Below are 25,293 nucleotides of genomic sequence, written 5' to 3'. Positions count from 1 at the left end.
ACCGCTCCAGCAGTGGCTCAATTGTTCATGCGGGAGGTGGTTCGCTTGCATGGGATTCCCCGCTCCATTGTTTCGGATCGTGATAAGGTTTTCTTAAGCGGGTTTTGGACTGAGTTGTTTCGTCTTCAGGGGACATCACTCAAGCGTAGTACTGCGTATCACCCCCAGACGGACGGACAGTCGGAGGTAGTCAACCGTTGTGTTGAGACATATTTACGTTGTTTCGCGTCTGACAAACCTCGTCAATGGATGCGTTGGTTGGCTTAGGCGGAGTATTGGTATAATACCTCATACCATTCGGCGGCTAAGACTACACCCTTTCATGTGGTGTATGGCCGAGCCCCTCCACCCTTGATCCGGTTTGGTTCTGGTAAGACAGTGGTCGCGTCGCTTGAGCGTCAGTTGGAAGACAGAGACGCTGCTCTAGATGAACTCAAGTCTCACCTCCTACGGGCACAAGACAAGATGAAGGCGGTGGCCGATGGCAAGAGGCGGGATGTCGAGTTTTCGGTGGGAGATTTGGTGTTTCTCAAGCTGCGTCCTTATCGGCAATTGTCATTGTCCCGTCGCAGGAATGAGAAGCTGGCACCCCGTTTCTTTGGACCTTATGAGGTGGCACAGCGGATTGGTAAGGTGGCTTACCGTTTGCGGCTCCCTGAGTCCGCTCGAATTCACCCGGTTTTCCATGTGTCCAATCTCAAGCGTTGTTTGGGACCGGCTGAGGCCTCTCAGGAGCTTCCCGCTCAGCTTACCACGGACATGGAAATGCTGATGGAACCGGTAGCGGTTTTGGGTGTTCGCCAGCCTAGTGAGGGCAGCGGGAGTGAGGTGGAGGTGTTGATCCATTGGCACGGGATGCCCGCCTTTGATGCGACTTCGGAATCGTTCTCGACTATCCAACACCATTTTCCCTCCTTTCACCTTGAGGACAAGGTGCAGGTTTGGGCGGCGGGTAATGATAGGCCACCGGTGCACTTTACTTACGTGAGGAGAAATAAAAGGCAGGGGTAGAAGGGGAATTTTGTAAGGGGGCGGTCTATGGTAGTATCCGGGGATATATAGTTAGAAAATAAAGAGAGGAGATAGTTAGACAATTGTCTTGTGAGGAAATTGGAGAGTTGAGGTCTCTCGAAAACCTCTGTATGTGTGTAGAGTGTGTGGAAAGTTCCTAATTGAATCTTTCCGATAGTAGATAATTGAATAATATTTGAGTAATTGCATTCTTACTGGTGATTTGTTGGTGATCTCGTATCAGAATTGCAAGCCAATAGCTGGCTATCACACACAGAAAGGGGGCACCGAATTTGGTGCCCCATACAGCCCAAAGAAAACGCGTATGGTGGCTCTATAAATTGAGCCCCCGTTCAGTTCATTTTCAAGCATTCCAGCTGCAAGGAATAGAGAGAGCTGTTGAGAGAGTTTTTTGTGTACCTACAAAAGTGTTTTCTTTGTAGAGAGATTGGGTAGATTACCACACTAGGTGAGTGTGAGAGAAATAGTAAGGATTCCACACTGGGTGAGTGTGAAAAAAATAGTGAGGATTAAACACCGGTGAGTGAGAGAATTTTTGTTGAAGAGAGATTGTTGACTACCCATTATTGTTAAAGTGGAAGTTATTGTCGAGATAAAATTCCTAGTGTCCATTTTATTTTTCGCTTAAATTAGATCCTGAAGGGGAATTGGAATTTTAACCATATTCCCAACATAATATTACCTTGGATATGGCCTCCAATGAATAGGGAGAGTCGAAGTTTGAGTCCATTGAATGAGTTCTTGCTAGATCAGCTAATGCCTTTGCTAGCATTGAAATGGAATCACGGTTAAGATTGTGGCGGAGTTACTAATACCACCAAAACAGATTTGTCAATGATAAAAACACGTACCAGACTCGATTACATCTTTGCATCTTGACGTGGTTGAAATAATTTCATGATCAAAAAGATTATCAAAAAGCCCATCCGATCCCATTACTATGGTGTCTCCTTCTCGCAACTCCACACTATTAACCTGTTGTTAAATAAGTAGATCATAATAGTGATGCACGAAGACTATAAGCATATAAACAAAATCTTCTCCTGTAAGCATAAGCACTCAAATATAATTTATTCTCTGGTTCAGGTGTACAGCTGAGTGCCATCCATTAAATTACAAAAATTCAATCTTTTGTTGGACTTGTAAAGCAGAAAAAACCTCATTAGCCAAAAAAATTTGAAGACCTGATTCAAATTATGGCATTGAAATCTTTATAGCTTGATTGGCATCTACAAAAGGTAGAAACACGTATATTATTGGAATAAGAATCATACCATTGCATCACGGTAAGTCTGGCCAATGGCCTCTGAGCTCAGCTGATAAGGACAGTCAAAATAATGTTCTTGTGGAGATGTAGAGAAAACTACTCGACCTGAAAATCAAGTGTAAAAAAGCCATTTCATTGTGCAAAGAAGGAAAAGTGAATCTACAGAAAGCAATAGAAAAGCTCAGAATTTGGGACAAACAAAGGGGACCTTCACGGATAATCCTTAGCCCACAATCCCCCACATTGGCGATCTTCAACATCCCGTTCCTCTCAAACATGGCCACAATTCTACTCGGACATGCGAAAAACTGAATTAATTATGTGCACAAGAACAAAAACATGTACCTTAGCACATAAAAATGCAAAATAAGTGCTCCAAACAACTTAAGTGAAATCAAAACCAAATTGTACTTACACTGTAGCTGAACCAACAGAGGAGGTAGCAGCATGTGCTTTCCCAATGAGAAACTGCGGATCTTTGTTAACCTGGTAAAGCAGTCGACATATCTTGGCATGTCAGCCAACATTAATATAATGTTCGATTAAAGTCAGCTTGATAAACATGTTACAGGTTTGAGTAAATATCAGAAAGCAATACCTCTTCATCCCCCACTAAGTAAGAAACATTAGCCATCAATTCCCGGGGGAACAAGGAAGGATCCACACCCTCTTCAGCCCAACTGGAGAAAAAAATAAAAAATAAAAAATAAAAAAAAATTCAGAAATACCAAATTTCAAGAATTCCTGGCACCACTGATGCATGGCAACCAAAACTTTAAACTTAATTACGTCTAAATATTTATGTTTCCATTTTCTTCCCATATGACAAATTATATTTAAACTTTAGAAATCACCATATATAAATGTAGAAAGCCCCCATTAGCCATACCCGGAGACGCCATCAGCAACAGCAATAATTCCTCCATTTTGGCTGCTCACAAAGAAAGCATCTTCCCCACCTCGGTCAACCTTTTCATGAAAAACAACAGCAAAAGAACGTTACCAAAAAAAAACAAAAACATATTCTGTTCATTAAGCTTTATTACCACGAGGAACAAGAGAGAATAGAAATCACATCTGCTTTCAATGAGTTCCAAATACCTTGTTGGGGTGTGGAATAAGGTGAGTTCCAACAGAAAAAGATAAGGCAGGCCTACAACCACCGCAAAATAAATAGAAAAAGCCAAGTAGTTTTAGCAATTAGCATGTTTAGCACCCCAAAAAAAAAAAAAAATTTAACTTGTTGTAGGTTAAGCACGCAAAATAAATAGAAAAAGCCAAGTAGTTTTAGCAATTAGCATGTTTAGCACCCCAAAAAAAAAAAAAAATTTAACTTGTTGTAAGTTAAGCAAAGATATGGGAAAGAGTCACCAACATAAATCATTAATACTACGGCTAAGGCATAGAAATACAGAGATTTTGAGATAAATATGTCAAAGAATTTGATGGCAAATATTCCATTCCACGTAACAAAATGCCACAACCAGAAAAGCGCTCGCATACTCTAACGAATCAAATCACATTAAAAAGAAGACGAACGGCAAAAATATGAGAATAGTAAATGGGGCATTGACTCACTGAACTGGATTGACTTCGGAGGGAACACAAAAGAGCAACCTTCTCTTATGCGAAGTAGTGTCGTCTGGGCCTGGAAAAGAAGAAGGACGAAAGGGATAAGAGTGAGGAATTGAAGAACTGAATATGGGAACTGCCATATTCTTTCTTTCTTGCTTCCACTCCCTTTCTTCCTCGTCAGTCGCTCAGCTGTCGCTGGCCAACACTATTTGCACGGAAAATGTGTGGACCAACTTGACAATTTAAGCGTCCACACATGTAAGAAAAGTAATGTGTATATATTTATTTTTTTAATTTGAGTCATCAAGCACCAGTGGTCTAGTGGTAGAATAGTACCCTGCCACGGTACAGACCCGGGTTCGATTCCCGGCTGGTGCAGTTATTGCTTTTTATTTTTTCTTAAACGGGATAAAAAATTCCAGTTTTTAGGCGCATTAGCTCGTTGCTGTTTCTGTGTCTACTCGTCGAATATTCTGGTACAAAATTTTCACGTCTTTCTCGAACTCCGCTTCTCGCTTGGGCCTTGGAATCTCCAATAATGAACGCCATGCCAGTCTCTCCAGCTGATTTCGTAGAAGGTTTTTTCTAACTCTTTCTCCCCTTAAATTGATTTCCCATTTTGTTTGGCTAAAAAGCGTTCAAACTTCCTCTATTTTCCCAACATTACCTCAAAATAATCCAAATTTTATTTCATCGTTTCCGTCGAGTTCGTCCACATTTCTGTTGCCATCCCCAAAGTGTCTGCCTAATGTGTGTGGTTATTGCAGATCACGTCAATGGAAGCGATTCCGACACCAACTTCGATGTCGACGATGCCGCTCCGGAGTACTACCAGCCAATCTCCGCCGCCGACGACGACGAAGATTCCGGTCCGATCAGCGACTCGGCCGATGAAGATCGCCACGCAAACGGAGAGGCTGAATTTCAGTCCCGGCCGCTTTCGAACGGCAACTATAATGCGAGTCAAGCGGAAAACGGAATGACGTCCCTCTGCTTAAACGACGACATCGAGCGGAACAAGAGCTGCAGCGAAGACGAAGAGGAAGAAGAAGAGGAAGAGGAGAGGATGAGAGAGACCGCTGATTCGGCGATAACAAGGGCTTTTAGAGAAGACGAGAATCGGAGGAACGCGCCGTTGACGGCGGAGAACGCGACGAGGGTTATGGAGGCCATGCGTGGGATCTCCTTCGGTGGCGTGGCTCCAGATTGGGCTGATCGAATTCCCGAGAATCACTGGATCGACCAGCTTCGCAGACCCAGACAGCCACCACAAGCTTAGATTGTCAAAGATTGCACTTTCAGGTGCTGAATTTTTCCTCTATTTATTAGTGTATGTGAATTCAGACGTGGATTTAGTAAAGTTCAAAATTGTATTTGATTCTTGCCTGTTTGTCAAATTTCCTTTGATACATTCTTGTTGAAGCCTAAATACATTCTTGTTGAAGCCTAAAAGTATTTAATTTTTCGCATGCCTGTACAAAAATCCATGAAAGAGAGTATACCAGTTTCAGTTCAAATTAAAGTAGTTGAGCTAGCTTTGGATGGAGTTTTGTGCCCATGAACTACTGCTATTTTGCTAGCATAATGTTGAATATATTAAAATGAAGCTAACAAGTCTTGAGCCAAAAATTAATGACAAAAACAAAGGGTACCGAAACGCATGAGGGTTAGAACCCTAATTTCATACAAATCAACAAACTATACGCTTAAGTCGTCCATGACAGTCTCACACCAACATAAATCCAATTTGAAGTACCACATCATGCTACATGATTAAAACATTATTGTTTATGGATTCCATAAAACTAGTCTCACTTCCCAAAAATTTGCTCCAAATGCCATTCATGGTTTGGCGGCTGGACTCTGGATATTATTCGGATTTAGCTATGTCGCAATTGGTATTGATGTAATCTCATAGTAGTCGGGATGCTACAGAAGAAGGAAGGTGATGTTGTCTTCTCAAGCCGCAACATTCTCAATGTCTGCACCTCTGTCCATTCTCTTCACAATGCCGGCTATGACCTGATAAATTATTAAAGACATAAAAACTCAGAAAGATGTAATGAAGCTCAAAATTTTATAAACGTTCAAACTCAAAGTTATAATCTGCAAGCTTTACAGACCAAAGACTTTACCTTTCCAGGTCCCAATTCATAGCCCTTCTGCAGCCCCTTGGTTAGAAGAGTCTTGACCGTTGTTTCCCATTGAACAGGAGAAGTCACCTGTGACATTGATTGAATAGGTGGAGATGAATATTCTCGCAGCCAACCCATTATTAGCTAGATATAGTTCCGAGTACCTTACCTGACTTGCCAATATCTTCTTAATTGTGTCGGGATCTGCATGGGGCTGTGCATCAACGTTGGAGATAACCGGTATTCTAGGAGTTCTGATCTCAGTTGCCGCTAATGCAGCTTCCAATCTCGATACAGCTGGTTCCATGAAACTAGTGTGGAAAGCACCGGCAACAGCCAGACGCACCTGAGCAAAAAGAGGAAGAGGCAATAATTTTGTTGTCGCTCAACACCGAGAGTGAAGAAGATGAAAACCATAGTTCAAAGAATTGTACCGTCATGCGAGCTTTAAATGACTTTGCCTTTGCTTCGACAGCTTCCACTCCTTTTAAACCTCCAGATACAGCATAGTTCCCCTTAAAAAACAGAAGCAGTCATGGCCCAATACTTGTTAATCAATTAAAAAGAAATTATCCATATAGGCTGATTATGGTCCTTACAGGACATAGGTAATTTGCAATCTGAACTTTTTCATTCGCATCAACTTCTTGATTGGCTGCATCACACAACTGTTGCACCTTATCCGAATCCAGTCCTATGACACTGACCATAGCACTTTTGGCAGCATCGGCAGCTTCCTTAAGGAAGTTGAAAAGAATAGTTATTAGTGAGAATAATTACAAATTCAAGCATGAAAGGACATGAATTGCGGAGGACTATTAGACAACTACCAAAATACCTGCATGACTTCTCCCCTTAGTTTAACAAGCTTGAGGCCATCCTCGAAACTTACATATTGAAGAGCCCACAAGAAAAGACATGATGTCAAGTCGACACAATTCAGATAAATGTATTTAATACATATTTCCACAATTTATCTAGCAGTGCATGAATATATTAATCAAGAAAAAGATAAACAACGAGCATGATGCTTAGTTTACATTTCTTAAACATGGCAGAGCAACAATTGGTTGGCTTAAATAGTAACTTATGGTATTCGATGCAGTATGATTTGTGCAATTAATTATAATAATACGAAATATGCAATCGAGATGCAACTATTATTGTACATTTCTTGTTTCTTCACCGGTTGCCTCACCTAAAGGCCCCAGAGAAGGCGAGAGCAGTGTACTCTCCCAAACTTAGACCGCATGCAACATCAACAGAATCAATTATCTGCTGACCTCCGTCCTGAGCACGAAACAACTCTACAGCGGCGAGACTTGTAACATAGATAGCTGGCTGCAAAAGATAAGGATTAGAAGCTAACCGATGACTATTAGTGGAAATACATTTCAAAGTCACAATTCATCTAAATTCCAAATTGTAATGCAATTTCACCCTTGAAAGAACATAATTCAGAGATGGATAGAGAGCCAGGAACACACACATATTTGTTTAAAAGTGATCATCGAGTACCTGGCTTATAACAGTTGAATCTAGCTTCTCTTTTGGTCCATTGATGCAAACGTCAAGAAGATCAAAGCTGCAGATAAAAGACATATATACAACTGAGAACATAAAACATTGACAGAATACAATAGTAAACTGCATTGTTTGTCAACATTAAACTTAATACAAGATGATGAAAGGAAATATTATTTTCATTTATACCCCAAAATATCATTTGCCTTCTTGTACAACTCTGCAGCAGCAGGCAGATTTTGTGCCTCCTTTCCCATTCCAACTGCTTGAGCACCCTAACACACGAAACTAAGAAAACATGAATAATTGAATCTCAATCCAACTTATTGCAAGAAGTTAACATAATCCACAGCTCAAATTTTCTTCACTCATTTGTGGCCTCACAATTGAAAACCAAAATAGCTTTTTTCTGAATCTGATTCAAAAAAGAATGAAAATTTCCGCAACCTATAACATTTCCTTGCACATTAATCCACATTTTCATCAAAAATTAGGAAACTAGCAAATCTTTAGTCAATCACATTCATGAATGTGCGTATTTCCTAGGAGCGCAAAGCAAAGGAGCTTCGGGAAACTCACCTGGCCGGGGAAGAGGAAGGCGAGGCTGGGCTTGTAATCGGCAAACAAGCCGTCGTGGACGACGGTCTGCGATCCGACGGAGACGCTCATGAAGACGCGAGATCGGCCAAGGTTTCTGGCACCGCAGCTCCGGAATCCATTTCCGAAACCGCAAAGGGGGGAGCAATTGGAGGACTTGGAGGAGCCGGAGAGGGCGAGAGAAGCAGAAGGAAGAGCGAGAGAGGAGCTCATAGACATGGCGGCGGCGGCGGCGACGGCGAGGAGCGAATTGGAGGAGAGGAAGCGCGTGCGCAGGATAAGAGTGTGCCGATTGTGAAGAATAACTGTTTGCATAAACGTTTGTGTGATATCAATACGCCGTGGTGAGTGTTTGGGTGTTTTATAAAATGCGCAGGGGGTGTGTAGGTTAGGCTTGCGGAGTTTACGAAGGTAGACGTTGGCTTTAATTGGAGATGGGAAGTGACAAAGCAAGGAAAACCGGCCAACTGCCTTTTCTTTGCGCCTCTTTGTTCCTGTCCTTTTCTTTTTTCTGTTTTTATTAATTAATAACTAGTATGGGATCGTGCCTAAGGCACCTTTGTGCTTTAGGTTGTCAGGAGAATACTTAAAAAGAGCTTTATAAGAACGAAATATATTTGTGCAAAAGAATAGACATAGTTGAAAGATAACATACATATGGAAATGCAAAGTGCAGTTCCTTTGCTCATTGTTTGTGTCTACAAAAATAAGTCATTTGATTTATATGTATGATAAGCTATTATAAAGCCGAGAACCTGTAAAGTTCTAAGCTAACTGGATGTTGTTCATTTCACAACTCAAATTACAACTTAAGTTTTATTACTACAATATTTTTTCTCATAAAAATTTAAATTTAATTTTTTCGTTATAATATTTTGCCCTCACATACACAACTCAAGTTTTGAACTTTGAGTTGCGAAACAAACATACTTGAGTTCTAGAAACTTCCAGCTTGTAGAGAGATACAATCTGCCTTTCAATTACAATATCTTCACATCTTATATGATCATAGTTACTAAATTAGAATAATAATAATAAAAAGTTTAGTTAGTACGAATGAAAATCAATCATAATTTTAGTCTGTCATGCGTGAAACTTATACATTGTTCAAAACAAATGAAAGAATGAAAAAAACAAAAAAACAAAAAAACAAAAAAAAAAAAAAAAAGGAATACATTAGCCCCGAGTGGTCCAAACGAGCCCCATACATTAGCCCATTGCATAATTGCCCTTATGCACACATCTCATTTTCAAAGTGAACAATAAAGCACCCAAAAAAAAATGCCAATTCTCTTTTAATATTAAGAAAGAGAGCGAGTTATATAAATCATACTCCAAACTCCAAATCAACTACAGTATCGGGTAAATAATAGAACATTGGAAGAAAGCTATGCTCTACCAAGTAAACATTGGAGCTTCTCTTATATTATTCTGTGCATGTTTACTTTGCATCAAAATTTTTGGAAAGAGAAAGGGAAAGGGAAAGTAAGGAAAGTAAAGATTGATTTTCTTTTTAATTTAATAATGTGTTTATTTAGAACAATTTCACTTAAAGCAACTCTAATTATGTTAGTTATTTTATGTTTTTAGTTAAAATAATTAATAATTTAACTTCTTTTTTTTTTTTAGCTTTTTTCACTCCAACCATTAGCTATTTTGACTAAAACATTTTTCACTAGTTAAATATAACTAGTAATAAGTTGCTAGCTATTTATTTTTTATTATTTTATTCTTTATTTTGATATAAAGTAAAAGTTATTTATATTTTAAACTTAAAAAAAATATTAAAATAATCTATGTTTAGCTAAAATGGGGAATATGGTTAGAGTGACTCACTAAAAAGTTGCTAGTTAAAATAGATTTCTAGCCATTTTAACTAGAGTTTAACTAAAATTTAGAGAGCTCCAAGATGCTTTTACAAAATTAGTAATGGAGATTTAGTAGACCCCACAAAATATAAGAAATACCAATCTTTACACCCCTTTTAGTATTGATTCCTTGTAAAATGAAATAAATGCTAAATTTACATATCTACTCTTAATGAATTACTATGCATTCAATAATTATTTAATTGTCTAAAATGACATTTTAGTAATTACATTCATAATATTACTATTCTTAATTTTAATAAACATAAAAAAAAAGAATGAGGTTGTTTTTCATTACATCATCTAATAATCAAATAAACATATGAAGAGAATGAATGAACATTAATCCAATTAAATTTTTTTTTTTTTCAATATCATTACCTTTTCTATTATATTTATGGTTTACGGTTTGGTGGAGGCTCCCAAAGTGTAAAAAAGGAGGACGCAAAGACATACATGAACGACAAAATAGGCCCAACCACCGTCCTCCTGAAAAAAATTTATAAGCTGATAATCTTTCAATCCAATATTTAAACTCCTTTGTTAAGATATACAGATTATTCAGACTTGTTCTTTTGTTGTTTGCTGCAACCAAATTACGCAAACTATAAAATCAAAAATCAGAATGAAATTAGTAAACAAGACCTCATTAAATCGAAGATAATGAAGAAAAAACAAATAAATAGACAGAGACAGAACCTATAGCTTGCGGGGTTTTCAAACGCTCCTAAATTCCTCTCCCGCAAAATTCATAGGCCTAATTAACTTCGACCGAAAAATGACTAATAAGAGAAATAAAAGGTACCCGCTAGCAGGGCCCTCTCAAGGAGTTTTGTTTGGGGCCTTAAGCAAAAACTCCTTTTGAGCCTTTTTCATTATATATATATATATTGATAAATACCCTTTAAAAAATAATAATATGAGAATTTTTATCTTTCATTCTTAATTCATAATCTTTTTAATGAAATCATTATACTAACAAAAGAGTACTTATCAAGAGTAACAGATAAAAGTTAAATAATTACACTAACAAATAGTATTTATTAAGAGTAAAGAATAAAAGTCTAAACTCGTGTACTCTCAAGAGTAAATTCTCTATTAAAAAAAAAAAAACCTATACACTTAGAACTGAATAAAAAATCTAAAACTATTTTCATAATTTTGATTTCAATGGAGTACCATTTAAAGCATTAATAAGAATTAAGAGAATAAAAGTAAGTTTGATGTATAAAGAGACCTTGTTAGGGTAATTAGAGCACTACGCCATATTGAAAGAAAAGAGTTTGGTATCTCCCAAAAAATAATATCTTAAAAAATAAGTCATTTGAGTGCATAATTAGGGCAATTTATAATTATTAGAAATTTTTTAATATTTAACTCCAATAATACTTATGGGTTATTTTGTTCCAACGCTCAAGAATTTATTGTTGTTTTCCGTTCTCCAAAAATTGTGACGTTATTATTTTTTTTATTTTTTGAAACTTTAATTTAACATATTAAATCGGATAATAACTACAAAAGAAAAATATAATTGGGGGTCTTGTTTTGAAGTGGGGTTTTAGGTAATTGCCTAAGTGGCCTAAGGGTTGATCCGGCTATGCCAGCTAGATGAATTCGGCAATATGAACAACGAAGACTGACCGATAAAGAGAGAAACAGAGAAAGAGGAAAAGAGATAGATGGTTAGGGCATGAAAGCTTGGGGAGAGATTATTATGAGAAAGAAAGAGAGAGAAGCAGCAAAGAAAACAAAGTGTGAAAAACAATTGGAGCAAAAAAAAAGTGTAAAAAACAAAATAAGTAAAGGCATTTCAATTTGTATTGTTAGGAAAATATGTGAAGAGATATTACACTTGATAAAATTGGGTTTTAGATATATGACAGGTGTAATTTAGGCCTCGTTCATTTCACCGATTCGAGTTTTGTTATAGTAAAAAGCTCTCAGAAACAATCACATCTAACTTTTATACTACAGTAAAAAACTCACATAAAATCACATCTCAACTCAAATTAAAAACTCAAATCAGCGAACTAAACGGGTCTTTAATCTACATAGCTGGATTTCTCATGCAAAGACTGGAAGACACATTTGCAGCTTAAGTTAGAGTAAAACTTTACAAAAAGTCAAATTTACCCCTGGTTGAAGTACTAAAACTAGACAAGAGGCATCCCCTCTTTTGTAATACTTATAGGATAGGATAGGATTAACATCATGTTAAGTAATTTGGTTTAACATGGTAAAAGAAGACTAGTTGTCCCCCCTTTTCTTTTTTCTGTTTTAATTAATTAATTAACATCAAGTTAAGTTATTTTTGACTTATTTAGTTTAAAAACGGCTTTTGAATCTGTTTGGATGGACAACCTTAAAATACTTTTAGTTTTTTTAAACACTTTTAGAACAAGTCATTTCTTTAGTGCTTATGAAAAGCTTTTTTATTTACATTTTTAACATTTTATTTATGAACAACAAATTAAATATCACATTCATATTCTTTTATTACGTTACTTTTTATAACAATAAGTGTTTTAGACTTTTTTCCCCAAAGAGGTTCAAAAGCTCTTCTTAAATAAAAAAATAATTTTTCAGATACTATCTAAACACTAATTAAAAAGCCTTAACTTATGCTTAGTTTCTTCTACTACTTAAAAGTATAAGCACAAGCTATCTTAAACGGCCTGAAGACTAGGTGTCCCTACAGGAAATTGACAAGTTTTATCTTCTTGAATGTTAAGCATGGAAATTTGTCTTTATTAAAAGTACAAATAAAATTTTGGGTTTCTAAGAATCTCATTAATCTTTATTTTCAAGTTACTTTGATTCTAAAATGGTGAGAGTGTCTCTAATGTAATGCTAAATTGATGGACCGATGCTAAATTTTGACATTGAAGTCGACAAAGTAATTTTTCAATGCAATACTATGGATTTATTAAGGGCTTGTTTGGTTACGCATTCAAATCAGGGTTCAAATCAGTGGTTTTGATTATGAATTTTGAAATTTAAATTTTTTGTGAGAGAGAATCACTGTAGCAGAACCAATACCATGAGTTTGAACCCATGAATAACTCATATACCAAACATTACCCTAAACTTTATATTCAACAAAGGTTTATATTTTAATTTTTTTTATAAATAACAAAAGGTTGCATTATAATCACATGTTATACCATCATTTTTCACAAGTCTAACGTGTCATTTCATGTAGGCTACATTGAAACTCAAAGCTCAAGTTGAGTTTGGTAAGTTAAGTTCGGTACTTTGAGCTCAATACTTTGAGCTTGATACCTTAAGCTAGACAAGTTGAGCTCGGTATCTCAAGCCTAGTAAGCTGAGCTCAGTACTTTGAACTTGGTATCCTGAGCTTAGTATCATGAGATTGATACCTTGAACTAAATAAAGCCTGGTACGCTGGGCTAGGTAAGTTAAGCCTAATATGTTAAGCGATGTAAGTGACATGGGCGACCTCAAGGGCTACCTCAGCTAGATAAGTGACGTGGGCGACCTCAAAGGCTACTTCAACTAGGTAAGTGACATGGGTGGCCTCAAGGGCTTCTTGAGCTAGGTAAGTGACATGAACGACCTCTGTGATGTCCGAGAAAAATCCAATAATTAATTAAAGATTTTTCATAAATATTACATCGCTAGATCCATAAGAAAATATAAGTCCAGAGCTTATAATTTTTAAGCTTCGACATTAATTATGAGAAACGTTAACAAGAGAACATGAGAATGTTGAGTATTAAAGAAAAATATAAAGTCGGAGATTTTCATGAAAAATCTCATGTCAAGTTTTATGATTTGAGAACTTGTATAATTATAAAATATATTCCAAAATTCTACATTAAAATTAAAATTCATGGCTCATAAGAGCAAAACAAATTCGATTGATAATTCTCCCTTCAATCCATGAATAGCTTGAGAATTTTAATTATAAGAATTTTTTAGCATAGTTCGATGTTAGTAGCGTACCGAGAAACGCTCTAACACTCGAGAAAATCCTTAATTGCCGAACAGTTAAATCAAAGTTACGCAAGTAAGAAAAATGTTTGCCGAGCTCGAGAATTGACGCCGTCGGTAAAGTGTCATTCCGAGATATAATGCAAAAAAAGTTAAGTTTAGATTATATTTAGTTTAGGAATAATTTTAATACTCGAAACAATCTGAAATTATTACGCGATTGAGAATTTAGTTCGGCATTTAATAATTCAAATATTAGTGTCAGATTATAAGTAAGCACTAGAAAAAGACTCGTCAAAAGAACCAAAAATTTCCTGTCAGCTAAGTTAGTCACTACAGCCATTGTAAATTTTATCTGCTTAAGAGAATCTTAACAAGATTAGAACAAGGACTAGATTGGACATAATTTGATGTTGGTTGGGGAGAGTAATTAAGGAAGATTCTCTTTCCCATTTTCTCTGAACGCCGGCCACACTTAAACACTTTTAACCCAAAAATTTGTTAATCAAGTTAACTTAATGGACTCACTTAGGGGTTAAGAGGAAAATTAGACAAAGTCTATAAATGGAACCTAATTAAACCAAGCACCTTTTTACTTATTTGCTCATTTTTCTCTTCCTTCTCTTCTCACTAAAACCGGCCCTAAGCTCTCTCCCTCTCATAAAATTTTTCCTCCACTTTTCTAATCCCAAGTGTTGGTTTTCAAAACGATTTCAGATGCAGAAGTGTGTGATTAACGAATCGTGTATAACAAAAATTTTCATAAAACTTTGATATACCTATAGATTACATTAATTTATGCACGAATAAATTAATCAAATTAATTTATTTACTTAGCAACCGATTATGATGATATCTTAATGTCTTTGGCCTCGAATGTTCCTCACTCTAATCTAGTTTAGAACACCCGAATCTTCCTCGTCAATTCTTTAAATCTACGAAGACATGTGTGTGGGCACACCTGAAAAAAAAACAGGATTAGCAAATAAATACTCAAGATTTTTACGAATACCAACACATGCACGACGTGAAATTTTTGGAGAAAAATTTTTCTTCCCACACTCTATAGAATTCGGCCACCTATGCTAGGGAAAGCAAAAAATTGTGTCTCATAATTTTCTACAATCTCTTATTTTATAGAGTAGTAGTCAAACTCCCAGAAAGAGTCTTATCTTTATCTCTAAGATAAAGCTTGTTAATTATCTCTCACTTCAAATTTGATTTTTGAAACAAAATCCACTATCTCCCTTATCCTATATGGCCGGCCGCCACAAAGGGAATTTCTCCATGTGGTAGGCGCAATTTTACAGATAAAGACTAGGACAAAATTTTATCCTGTAGTCCAATTTTTAACTTAAATTCAAATTATAATTTAAGTCAAACTTAAATCAATTTGAATTTCAAATTGGACAACTTATCAAATAAGTTAATTGGATAACTATGGAGAGCAAGCAATTTGAATCCCAAAGGTTTCAACTGTGCTATGCGTTCACATTAGGTGAATACCTTCACATGTGTGTTTCAAAATTCAAATTTAAACTTAAACTTAAATAATCACATTATTTAATTTATGATTAATTCTCAATAAATTATCCTTGAGCGTTTTAATTTAGAATTCCATAATTTTAAAATTTCCATTTTACCCTTAGTGTTTTGTAGAATTACAAGGACGACGCGGGGACTCATGAACCTATAATTCTGAGCTCTAATAAAATTAATAATTAATAAAACTCTTTAATCAATTAATTAATTCTATTAATTCCAATAGTTACTACACTATAAATTTAGAATTGCACGCTCGTAATTATAGGAATAAATTACTTCTAAACTGTGAAGTGTCCATTTGATATAGTCATTGCATATAGATCAATCCTCCATAAATAATTCATAATTAGAGCTAGGTGAAATTCATTAACCTCTCTAATTACATCTTTATCCTTGAGTACCATTGATTCTCTAATGGACAGTGATTCATAAAACAAATTCATGAATCAGAGCTTCTACTAGTCCAAGTACTGAATAAACCCTCAATAGAATTATTTATCTACTTCTTTCTCAAGAAGGAATGGATTCCATCTTGTATAATAACATTCTCGGCTACTCACTTCATCATGTCTCCAAAATACAAGGAATAGGATTTAGGATCTCAGAATCAGTATCGAGTAAATTAAAAGACACAAATCTATAAATAAGAATCTGTTTAAGAACTCGGGATTAAGATCATTCTATAGATGACCATCGGTACACTTAATTAGAATTTCTAAACTTAACGGAAATTATCAGAAATTCATATTGTGTATATGTCCATGTTTCACATAATCTCATTATGCGTAATACATTTATTCAATATCTCGTCATATTAACAGTGTAGATAACATCATTCCATTCTAAATGGAAATGGCCTATATTAGTAATGTTTTAATTAAATATTCTAAATTTTAATTAAATTCATTACGAACATCGTTTCATTATTATCCTTAAATATTATCCTCTCGCATATAACACTTATATACAATATTTAAGGTTACATAAATAATTATGAAATTTTTATTGATATTCAAAAAATATTATTAATATATGCACATAAAATAATAAATAAATTCTTTTATTAAATAAATAATAAATATCATATTACATCTTATGCTTCTATGACATTATTCCAAACACCAAGTCATTACCCAAACCTCATAGGAAGAAGAAGAAGATCAACGAGCCTTAAGAGGAATCAATCCAAAATTGTCTTCAAGGGTATAAGCTCTTAACTTTCCTCCTCTATTTTTTAAGATCAAGTTATGGTTAAGGATATGGTTAGTGTACGGTGATTTGGGTTTATGACATGTAAAAAGTCTATGTTGATGTTTATTATGGTTCCCTTGAGTTTGATGTTATGGTGTATGTACGTTAAGCATGGATTAGTTTAGGTTTTCATGAAGTATGTTTGAGAAAAAAATTTCAGCTCACTTTGAGCTCAAAAAACGGACTTTAGAGGTTGATTTTGGAGTTTCTCGCGGACACGAGTCTTATAGATCTTAACAATACAGACAAATCACCGTGACAGGAAAAACATGCAGTTTTGACTCTACATCGAGTTTCCAAACCATTTTTCAAAACTGTGTAGAAATTGAAAATTTTATGTCCAGAAACTGTCACTTAGGACCAGTCACTGTTTTTAGCGTTTTCGAACCTCTGAGGCCTAATCTCAGGTTCCGTAAAGAACGGAGTTTTTAGATCTTGGCGCCCCGGAAAAATCTTTGTGACTAAGAAAAAACGTAGTTTCGATTCTAAGACGCGTTTCCGAGCCGTTTTTCAAAACTGTACAAAAAATAAATAAAAAATAAAAATAAAAAGAAGAAGAAGAAAGGACAGCCACTGTTTAAGCCTAAACGGGTCGTTTTGATACTAAATCTCAGTTTTTGTGAAACACGAAGTTTTTAAATTTCGATGAGACAAAGAAATTTCGTGAAGGACAAAATTTGAAAATCCGCCTCTAAAATACAGTTAACATTAGATTAGAAAACTGTGTATTTTAATCGTTTAGTTTAACAATGTTTTGGTTAAGAGGAAACCAACTCCAGAAAAGTCGGAGTCTCAATTTTTATAGAATACAAATGTTAGATCCGGTTTAAACAAAAAATGTTTGGGAAAGAAATTTTCAAGAAAATTGTTTCTAAAATATGGTTTTACGGTAATTTTATAAATTAAACAATAAGTACTTCACAGTACAAGTTTTCAAGCAAAATACCTGTTTAGCAACAAAAGTTCTAGTATAATCAATAAAGAAAATAAGAGCGTACAGCTTACTATTTAACCAAATTCAGACGCCATTTTAAATATGGAAATTTCATTTATAAGAAAACGGTTTTCCAGTAAACTTTAACGGCTTTCAAATAAATTTCCAAACGGGAATTTGTTAAAACCGAAACGCTAGACCCATAAGTATTTCAACAATAGATACAAGCACAGCACCTATACTAGTTCGGAAGCTCCTCTCAGGCCTAAGTTACGACGATGTAGGAGTTCAAGCGTCTTAAGATCATTTCAAAACCAATTGGGCCTTAACACAGTTATGAGTCTAAATAAATGTAGGGAGAAAGAGGAAAATAGACCAAGACTTGAGATGAATTAAAATTAATAGGTAAATAGTTTACATAAGTTAATAAATATGCTAAATTACTGTTTGCGTCCATAACTTATCTGGTTATAAACCATAACTTGACAAGTTATGGTCTATTAATTTCTATAACTAAAATTTGCCTATATACTTTCTTAAGATTTTCATATTGGCATATTTCCTACTATTTCCCATAAATGTAATAGCCTATGGATAAAGAAGTTAATCTTTTAGACTAAGTATATGGATAAAACAATTAATTAATTATTTAAATTGATTAATTATCAACCTTAGCACGTATAAGTAAGGGTAATTAAGAAAAATCAAATTATGAGGATTTAATTAATTAATCCTTGTAATATGAATTATGATTTTTAACATCCTTTTGTAAAGGAAAATATGTTCTACCAAAGGATTAAATTCCTTTACGATTATGCTAAAATTCGATAGCATAAGATAAGTTAATCTTACACTCTTAATAGGTATTTTCTACATAAATTATCAATAATAGATAAGTACATGGCGAGTTAGCATATCCTATTTTTAGAAACTGGGTAAGTAGGAATCTCGCCTACAGCATGAAAACTACGGTTTTCAAAATAAAGCGTTTTCACATGATTTGTAAAAACTATGAAGATGCATGATCAGTGTTATGCCATGTTACGTCAGGATATGCTTTGTTGAGAAATGCCATGTCTATGACTCAGTATGTTATATGTTATGTAATAGTAAATTATTTTTGCGTACTCATCTTACGTTCAGTATAAGTATGTTCGTGAATGTAATGTTATGTAGTAACACGTCATACTGCATACACACAATAAAACAAGTAAAACAAATAAGTTCAATTAAGAGTGTCGTACCAACCTCTATGAGGGAGTTAATCGAGACTCTGCGAGGGAGACCGGTTACTATACCTCTGCGAGGGAGACCTATTCAGTATAGTAAATGAGATCATGGTGTCGTTGGGGACCTTACAAACCCTAACTTCTCGATGATTGCGCGCAATTGGTACGAACACTCGGGCCATCAGTTTAGTAAGATGAGTTTAGTTAGATATTTATGATATGTTCATAATGAAGCATAATTAGCTCATGCATATTTTAAGAAATGTTTTAAGTTATGTTTTGCGAGTATGAATTTCCTACTTGCTGAGCGAAAGCTCATTCAGTTATGTTATGCTGTAGGTAAGAAACCTGTCAGTGACACTTGATGGGCAGTGGCGAGCGGCGGACGAAATGTGGAGATGGGAATGGATACCACCGGCAAATAAATCTTCCGCAACAGGTTGAAAATAATATGTATTTACGAAATACTAGTTTTCAAGTATGTACGTACGTATGTATATTATAGAAGACCAATGTTGTAATTATACAATCTTAGTCTATAAAACTTTAAGTTTTAAAAATGTTGCAGCAGTTTGTGCAACAAAAATATGAAATTCCAAATAAGGAAAATTTAATGATTAGTTTTAGAAAGATTTTAAAGAATATTTGAAATACGAATGTTAATTATATCTAATTTAGAATCATTTTAAAAGGTTTTAAATTAAGGTATGAAATGTTTTATGAAATTATGACTAATAAGTTTTACGAAATTTTTATTTCGTTTTAAGAAACTATTATTTTGATTTAGAAAAAGAAAAAAATTATTCTGCAAACCTCAGTATTTTATGTTAAATTCAAAATTATGTAGTTAAGTAATAGCCATGTAAGCAGGGTCGTTACAATCTCAAGGGCAACTTCTGTTAGGTAAGTGACATGAGCGATCCTAACTAGGAAAGTTGAGGCAAGCAAGTTGAGTCAAGTCTAAGTTCCCGCCTCATTTCCACATTCGAAGAGAAGAAGCCCACGATATCAACCGGCCAAGACCCTCGATCTCGAGTAACCGCTCATGTTCCCAAACTACTAGGTGTAAGACCCATGATCTCGAGTTACCACCTACGTTCCTAATCTATGAGATGTAAGACCCACGATCCCGGGTAACTACCCACGCTCCTAAGCTTTCAGATACGAGACCCACGACTTCAAGATAGGAGGAGGCAGAACCGAAAAGAGAGGACGTGTGGCGAACCACGAACGATCGTTATTATCATGGGAAGACTCCTATAAATAATAGGAGGATAGGTTGAAGTAGGGATTCGGACTCTTGCTCTCATAGACTTTACATTTTTTTCCTTACTTACCTTGGATGTTAAGAGAACATATAAGAGAGAGTTCGAGTATGTAATCTAAAAAATTCAATGAAAAACTCACCAACTATGAGACTTTACATTTTTTTTCCTTACTTACTTTGAATGTTAAGAGAACATATAAGAGAGAGTTCGAGTAAATCTAAGAAATTTAATGAAAAACTCACCAACTATAGTGAGCGTAGGTTATATTGAGCCGAACCACCCTAAATTCTCGTGTCCTCTTTTTACTTTGATCTTTATTTGATTTATTGGTGGTTGGTTTAATCTTTTATAATCAAATCTCAATTTAGAGAGTCGGTTTCTCCGAAATTAGTCATTTTTACCCGTCAATATCACATATTGGCATAAGAAATACTGATTTCCTCAAAAACTTTCGGCATTGCCTTTCATTTTCTAACCTTGCTATTAATTTTCTTATCGTCTCCTAACATCATCAGTCATTATAATCATAATACATGTTGGATAAAAAATATATATATGAATTTAGCTCAGGTTTTGCTCTCTAAATGTGGCCACAAATAGGTCTCAATACGTATGTGTACTTGTATATTTCCGTAACTAAGGATTTTTCTATGCATCACTTCGCTTAGACAAAAATGAAAAACAAGTTACGGAATCCCAATCAACAATTATAGTTCTAAGCTTTACAGACCTTCCATTTGTGTTTTGTCTTCAGATTTTTCCTTACACTATCAACACAACTCAAAAGACATTCCCAAGAAAGAAAAATACAATTTAGAAGAAGTTACAACTGGTATATCTAATCCAAAACTGATTAAAAATGAAAATAGAAAAACTTATTGGCATGGTGTGATGGTAAAGACAATCACTTTCTTAAACATGCCCCAAAATACTTGATTCCATACCAAAGTTTGATGCTTGGACTGCTCTGCCACTCTATTCATCTTAAATCTTAGCCCTCTTTTTTTTCTGTATGAAAGCCACTGATCGAAAATCGAACAAGTAAATGGCGTCGCCAGCGCATCCTAAGAAGTATCAAAGATAGTTAAAGCAGTCTAGTTCTTCATAATACAAAATTATTTGACACAATTGATACAATGGAGAATATACCTGGCTAATCAAACAATCCATCTCTATGTATAATCAAGTTCACTAAATGAATTCCTCTTGCTCCTTATAACTCGTGCTCTATTGTTTCTTATTTCTAGAACCTGGAAAACAGTCACATTGCAAGTGCACTTGAAGGTCTTTGAGTTGACAAAGAAAATGCTCTAGGACTTTTTCTATGGCCAAGCCTCAAGGATTTCTAAAATTCAGGCACCCGGAATTTTCATGTTACCTCTGGTCTTGAATTAAGAACACCACTAGACATGCCCACGTCAATGCGCCATATGCTACAATTGTATTTACTGCAGGGGAAGAATTCATAACATAAGAACCTCAGTGGTTTAAGAGTACGGCCAAACATAAAGTAATTCATAACATTCTGTGTGCTGATAATGGAGCCTAGCAAAAAGATACGGCCTCATACCAATTTGCTCCTGTGGTTTGAGGAGTGTGCCCTACCACCATTGCCTTCGCATCAATGGCTTGGAGGGTCTCTTCGAGAATAGAATTTATCTGTAAAGCCAAAAAACTCAAGAATGTCATAAGCAGAAGAGAGAAAATTCATCAGATAGTGAACTAGAAAGTCTCGCATTCTCAAAATATCAAGTTCCTTAAAAGATCCAAGTTTTATCGCGTTTATCATTTTTTTTTTAAATTCATGCATTCATTGATAATTTACTCCACTAAAAATCAGCCATGGCAAGAAAGGAAGATGATACACTGCTAATACTTGCCCGCTCAAGTTGATAGTCCTCTAAATCTGAAGTATCTCTTGAGTACAAGCGGTTCCAAACAACGCTGTCATATCCCCTAGTAGCTAGAAAAGGCATGGGAGGACCATCTTCTGTTTCACTGAGACCTCTCATCCAGAGAGATACTTCCCTGTTCATCCTATCTATGCCATATGCAACTGCGGAAAAACCAATACTCTTATCAGGCACGCAAAGTTCGAACTCGCAATTTATATGAATGTTTATTCTTATGAATGCATGCAAAGATCATTATATCCAAATTGCAGAACCGTGCTTACCATGGTGAGGAAGAAGGCCGCCATGACAAAAGACCCAATCATTAACCTTAAGAACAACAGAATGTCGCGCTAACTCGCATGCCAATTTACCTCCCGGCCTAAAAAGGATTGATCTGGCAATGACCCCCTTTTGTCTCTGTCCTAATGTTTGGAAAACTTAATCAGAAGAATACCAAGATATTGACATTGGAAGTGAAAAAAATTAAGAGCGGCTCTTCTCAGAAAATGTTGGGAACTTAGATTTAGCAGAGAGACAATGATTTTTTAGTTCATACAAGCATGTCAGACAATGATTTTCATTAAACAAAAAATTAATGTGAGTACCTTCACTAGATTCCAGGGACCCCAATGATTGTGGGACATTTTGCGTTCGCGTTTCCACCTTTCAGAGACATCAACCCAATTAACAAAACCATCTTCCCAGTCATCTCTATAGCTGTTTAAGTATTCGAGGAAATCGCTACACTCGTCATAAGCCCCATGATCTACATATCTAAAATCCCCTTCCACATTCATGGTCTCATGATTCCCATTGACCTAAACCATTAGGAAATAACATATACATTACACATAGTTCAAACTTCATATAAAACCTTTTGAACAGTTTCTCAATTTCAATTTGATGCAAACTACTGTGCAGTAAATTGTCGTCTTAATTATAATTTCTGAATTCTGTAGCTATATGCTTCTCAGGTAAAATCAGACACCAAATTATTCATAGCAAGCAACTAGAGCGTCACATATTTTCAGTTTTAGCAGCACTGACCTGAAAAACTGCTCCACCTTGAGCTTTGGCCTGCATATCCAAAGACCGTAACAAGGACAAAATAGCTATTTCATCGTCACCTCTATCAAGTATATCTCCCAGCTGAACCAGCACCTAGATCACAAGGACAGTTAAGTAATTCCACACGCAAGATAAGAGACTTGTCTTTTCTTTTCAGTTAATCTCATTTATAGACCTCGAGCTATTGGTCCAACACCATTTTGCTCACTTTTAAACTGTCTTAGGACGAATCTCCGATCTATCAAATTGGCTCTTCTTAGCCTTTCCATCTGTCTATCTCACTGTTAAGAAAAGCACATGAGGGCCATGCACTACTTAGTAAGAGTTAATTTTGTAACTTTACATGTACAGTGGGCACGATTGTTATGGGGGGAAGGCACGCCCTTTTCCAGTAAAATTTTAACAAATTCGGATGGATAGCATAACAAAATTGGAGCAATTTGTTTGGACTGTTTCCTTTTAAAAGTATACACCAAAATAGAATTTAGCCTACACTTCGGGAACTAAAAATGAGTTCTTTTCTTTCTATTAATCCAAGGCATATATAGATGAAGAGTTTCCTGTGCGCAAACAAAAACTAGATTGAAATCACTATGCAATACCGTTTCTCCACCAGTCCACGAGTCCTGACCATCGGAACTCAACACTCCAGCAATCTCAAGTGCACATCTTGCTTGGTCAAGGTCTCCATGTAAATCACCAACTGTACAATTAAAAAAAGAAAAAAAAAAAAAAGCAACAACAACCTATAATCAAAAGCTATTGACTTTAACTTACGGAGGAGTTTTGGAAATAACCAAAACAATAACAACAAACTGCTAAAAAGCTCAAAAACAGAAATGTCAAAGTTAATGTTTAAAAATCTGAAACATGGGTATTGCTAAACTTTGGTCTATAAACACTAACCGGCAACAATTCTATGACCAGGAGCAGACACAAAAGTTGGGGGGCTCCCACAAACGACGATGGGCTTCAAGGTTTCTCCTGTCAGATGACCGTTACTACTACTAGTGATATTCACCGAGGAAAGTGAAGTTTCCAAGACTCTGCGAGGCTGAGAAGACGGTGGCAGAGGCAGAGAATTCATACAAAGCGAAGCCATTGTTATTACTTGGACATATCAATAATGTCCCTTCATCTTCCTTGTGAATATTGAATACAAGAAGACCATATTTCTTTCTCAGAGCACCATGAAGAAAAAACAAGTGAGAGCTCCTCAGCCAAGCGTTTTGGTATATCTTTTTAGGGACTTCTTTTTCTGTTTTTTTTTCTATGGAGGGAGTTATTTTGACTAGTGAGTGGGATCTAGCGTTGGCATTGTAATTTGTCGTTGTTGTTGTTATTGTTTTTTTTTTTTTTATAATTAATTTGTCGTTGTTCGTCGGACTAAAGAAACAGTGGATTTCTAAGACGAGGGAATGAGACGCCGTTTTGTGTTTCTTTGTCGTAGACAAGTGACAACGACGGGCCAAATTGAAAGAAAAAAAAAAAGAACAAGAAAAAAAATTGCTTAAATCATGACATTGCAATAGCCAGCAGAAATTTGTCCCGTTTTGAACATAGTGGTTACATTATATTCAAGGTACATTTGCTTGGCTTCTTCAAAAATAGTCTTTGAATTTTATACTAAATCTATTTTGATCTCACATATTTAAACTCCTCAATCTATCTTTAGAGTCTGTTTGAGAAAGCCTTTCAAAAGCTATTTTTGGCTTTCTAGGTTCAAAAATTATTTTTGAAATTGTTTAGATGATATATTAGAAGTACTTTGACATTTTAAAAAAATTTTCATTCAAAGTCAGAAAATGTGACTTATAAAAAAAAATACTTTTGAATAGACTTTGAAACTTGTACCGGAATTTAATTAAGACATTAAAAACTTAATTTCAACACTTTTATTGTTTATTAAAAAATTTAAAAATCATTTTGATGACCCATCAAGCTCTTGATTTCAAACAGTTCTTACTGAAAAGCCACAACTTTTGTTTCATTTCTTTTATTGGCTAAAAGTAAAAGTAAAAGCCCTGTCAAACGGGCCTGAGAACCATAAATTATTAAATACGGATCTTGTGAAGTGTGGTATGAGCAAACATGATATAATTGCACAACAATAGAAGAGGAACACAATGAGTACATAAAATTTAAGAACTA

At 35.4% G+C, this 25,293-nt stretch overlaps 4 protein-coding genes and 1 non-coding gene across 7 annotated transcripts in view; 2 read left to right on the top strand and 3 right to left on the bottom strand.

The window, feature by feature from the left end:
* LOC21394425 (probable protein phosphatase 2C 26) overlaps positions 1-4,074 on the bottom strand; it is an 8,331-nt gene extending 4,257 nt beyond the window's left edge. Inside the window, exons 1-9 of one of the 3 annotated variants that reach the window (XM_024167577.1) lie at positions 3,878-4,074; positions 3,401-3,452; positions 3,189-3,268; positions 2,898-2,979; positions 2,715-2,785; positions 2,499-2,587; positions 2,307-2,404; positions 1,884-2,007; positions 1,715-1,797 (exon numbers count right to left, since the gene is read on the bottom strand). In XM_024167577.1, coding sequence (XP_024023345.1) covers positions 1,715-1,797; positions 1,884-2,007; positions 2,307-2,404; positions 2,499-2,587; positions 2,715-2,785; positions 2,898-2,979; positions 3,189-3,268; positions 3,401-3,452; positions 3,878-4,014 — 816 coding nt within the window. In that variant the 5' untranslated portion in view covers positions 4,015-4,074. Of the gene's footprint in view, positions 1-1,714; positions 1,798-1,883; positions 2,008-2,306; positions 2,405-2,498; positions 2,588-2,714; positions 2,786-2,897; positions 2,980-3,188; positions 3,269-3,400; positions 3,453-3,877 lie in introns of those variants that run through there. The other 2 variants (XM_010101152.2, XM_024167578.1) reach the window with 2 other exon arrangements.
* Positions 4,075-4,181: 107 nt separating this feature from the next.
* TRNAG-GCC lies at positions 4,182-4,252 on the top strand. The gene has a single exon. It is a non-coding gene; the product is annotated as a tRNA-Gly (tRNA).
* Positions 4,253-4,323: 71 nt separating this feature from the next.
* LOC21394424 (mating-type protein A-alpha Z4) lies at positions 4,324-5,373 on the top strand. The gene is made up of 2 exons (XM_010101151.2): positions 4,324-4,452; positions 4,642-5,373. Exons 1-2 carry the CDS (start codon positions 4,413-4,415, stop codon positions 5,151-5,153), a joined length of 552 nt encoding a protein of 183 aa, XP_010099453.1. The 5' UTR covers positions 4,324-4,412; the 3' UTR covers positions 5,154-5,373.
* Positions 5,374-5,523: 150 nt separating this feature from the next.
* Positions 5,524-8,638, bottom strand: LOC21394423 (malonyl CoA-acyl carrier protein transacylase). Its single transcript, XM_010101150.2, has 10 exons — positions 8,113-8,638; positions 7,723-7,808; positions 7,528-7,594; positions 7,208-7,350; positions 6,848-6,896; positions 6,609-6,746; positions 6,444-6,524; positions 6,179-6,355; positions 6,010-6,096; positions 5,524-5,896 (listed from the first exon to the last, which is right to left on the bottom strand). Exons 1-10 carry the CDS (start codon positions 8,443-8,445, stop codon positions 5,834-5,836), a joined length of 1,224 nt encoding a protein of 407 aa, XP_010099452.1. The 5' UTR covers positions 8,446-8,638; the 3' UTR covers positions 5,524-5,833.
* A 12,143-nt stretch (positions 8,639-20,781) lies between these two features.
* Positions 20,782-24,376, bottom strand: LOC21394422 (shewanella-like protein phosphatase 1). Its single transcript, XM_024167580.1, has 10 exons — positions 24,049-24,376; positions 23,745-23,845; positions 23,122-23,235; positions 22,680-22,892; positions 22,356-22,491; positions 22,060-22,235; positions 21,750-21,838; positions 21,558-21,627; positions 21,329-21,429; positions 20,782-21,243 (listed from the first exon to the last, which is right to left on the bottom strand). Exons 1-9 carry the CDS (start codon positions 24,242-24,244, stop codon positions 21,352-21,354), a joined length of 1,173 nt encoding a protein of 390 aa, XP_024023348.1. The 5' UTR covers positions 24,245-24,376; the 3' UTR covers positions 20,782-21,243; positions 21,329-21,351.
* Between the last annotated feature and the right edge of the window lie 917 nt (positions 24,377-25,293).

This window comes from Morus notabilis, unplaced genomic scaffold (assembly GCF_000414095.1).
Source record: "Morus notabilis unplaced genomic scaffold, ASM41409v2 Scaffold1300, whole genome shotgun sequence".
In the NCBI taxonomy this organism is placed as follows: Eukaryota; Viridiplantae; Streptophyta; class Magnoliopsida; order Rosales; family Moraceae; genus Morus; species Morus notabilis.
The sequence above is the reverse complement of the archived record's forward strand: the minus strand, read 5'-3'. Positions and strand labels throughout refer to the sequence as shown.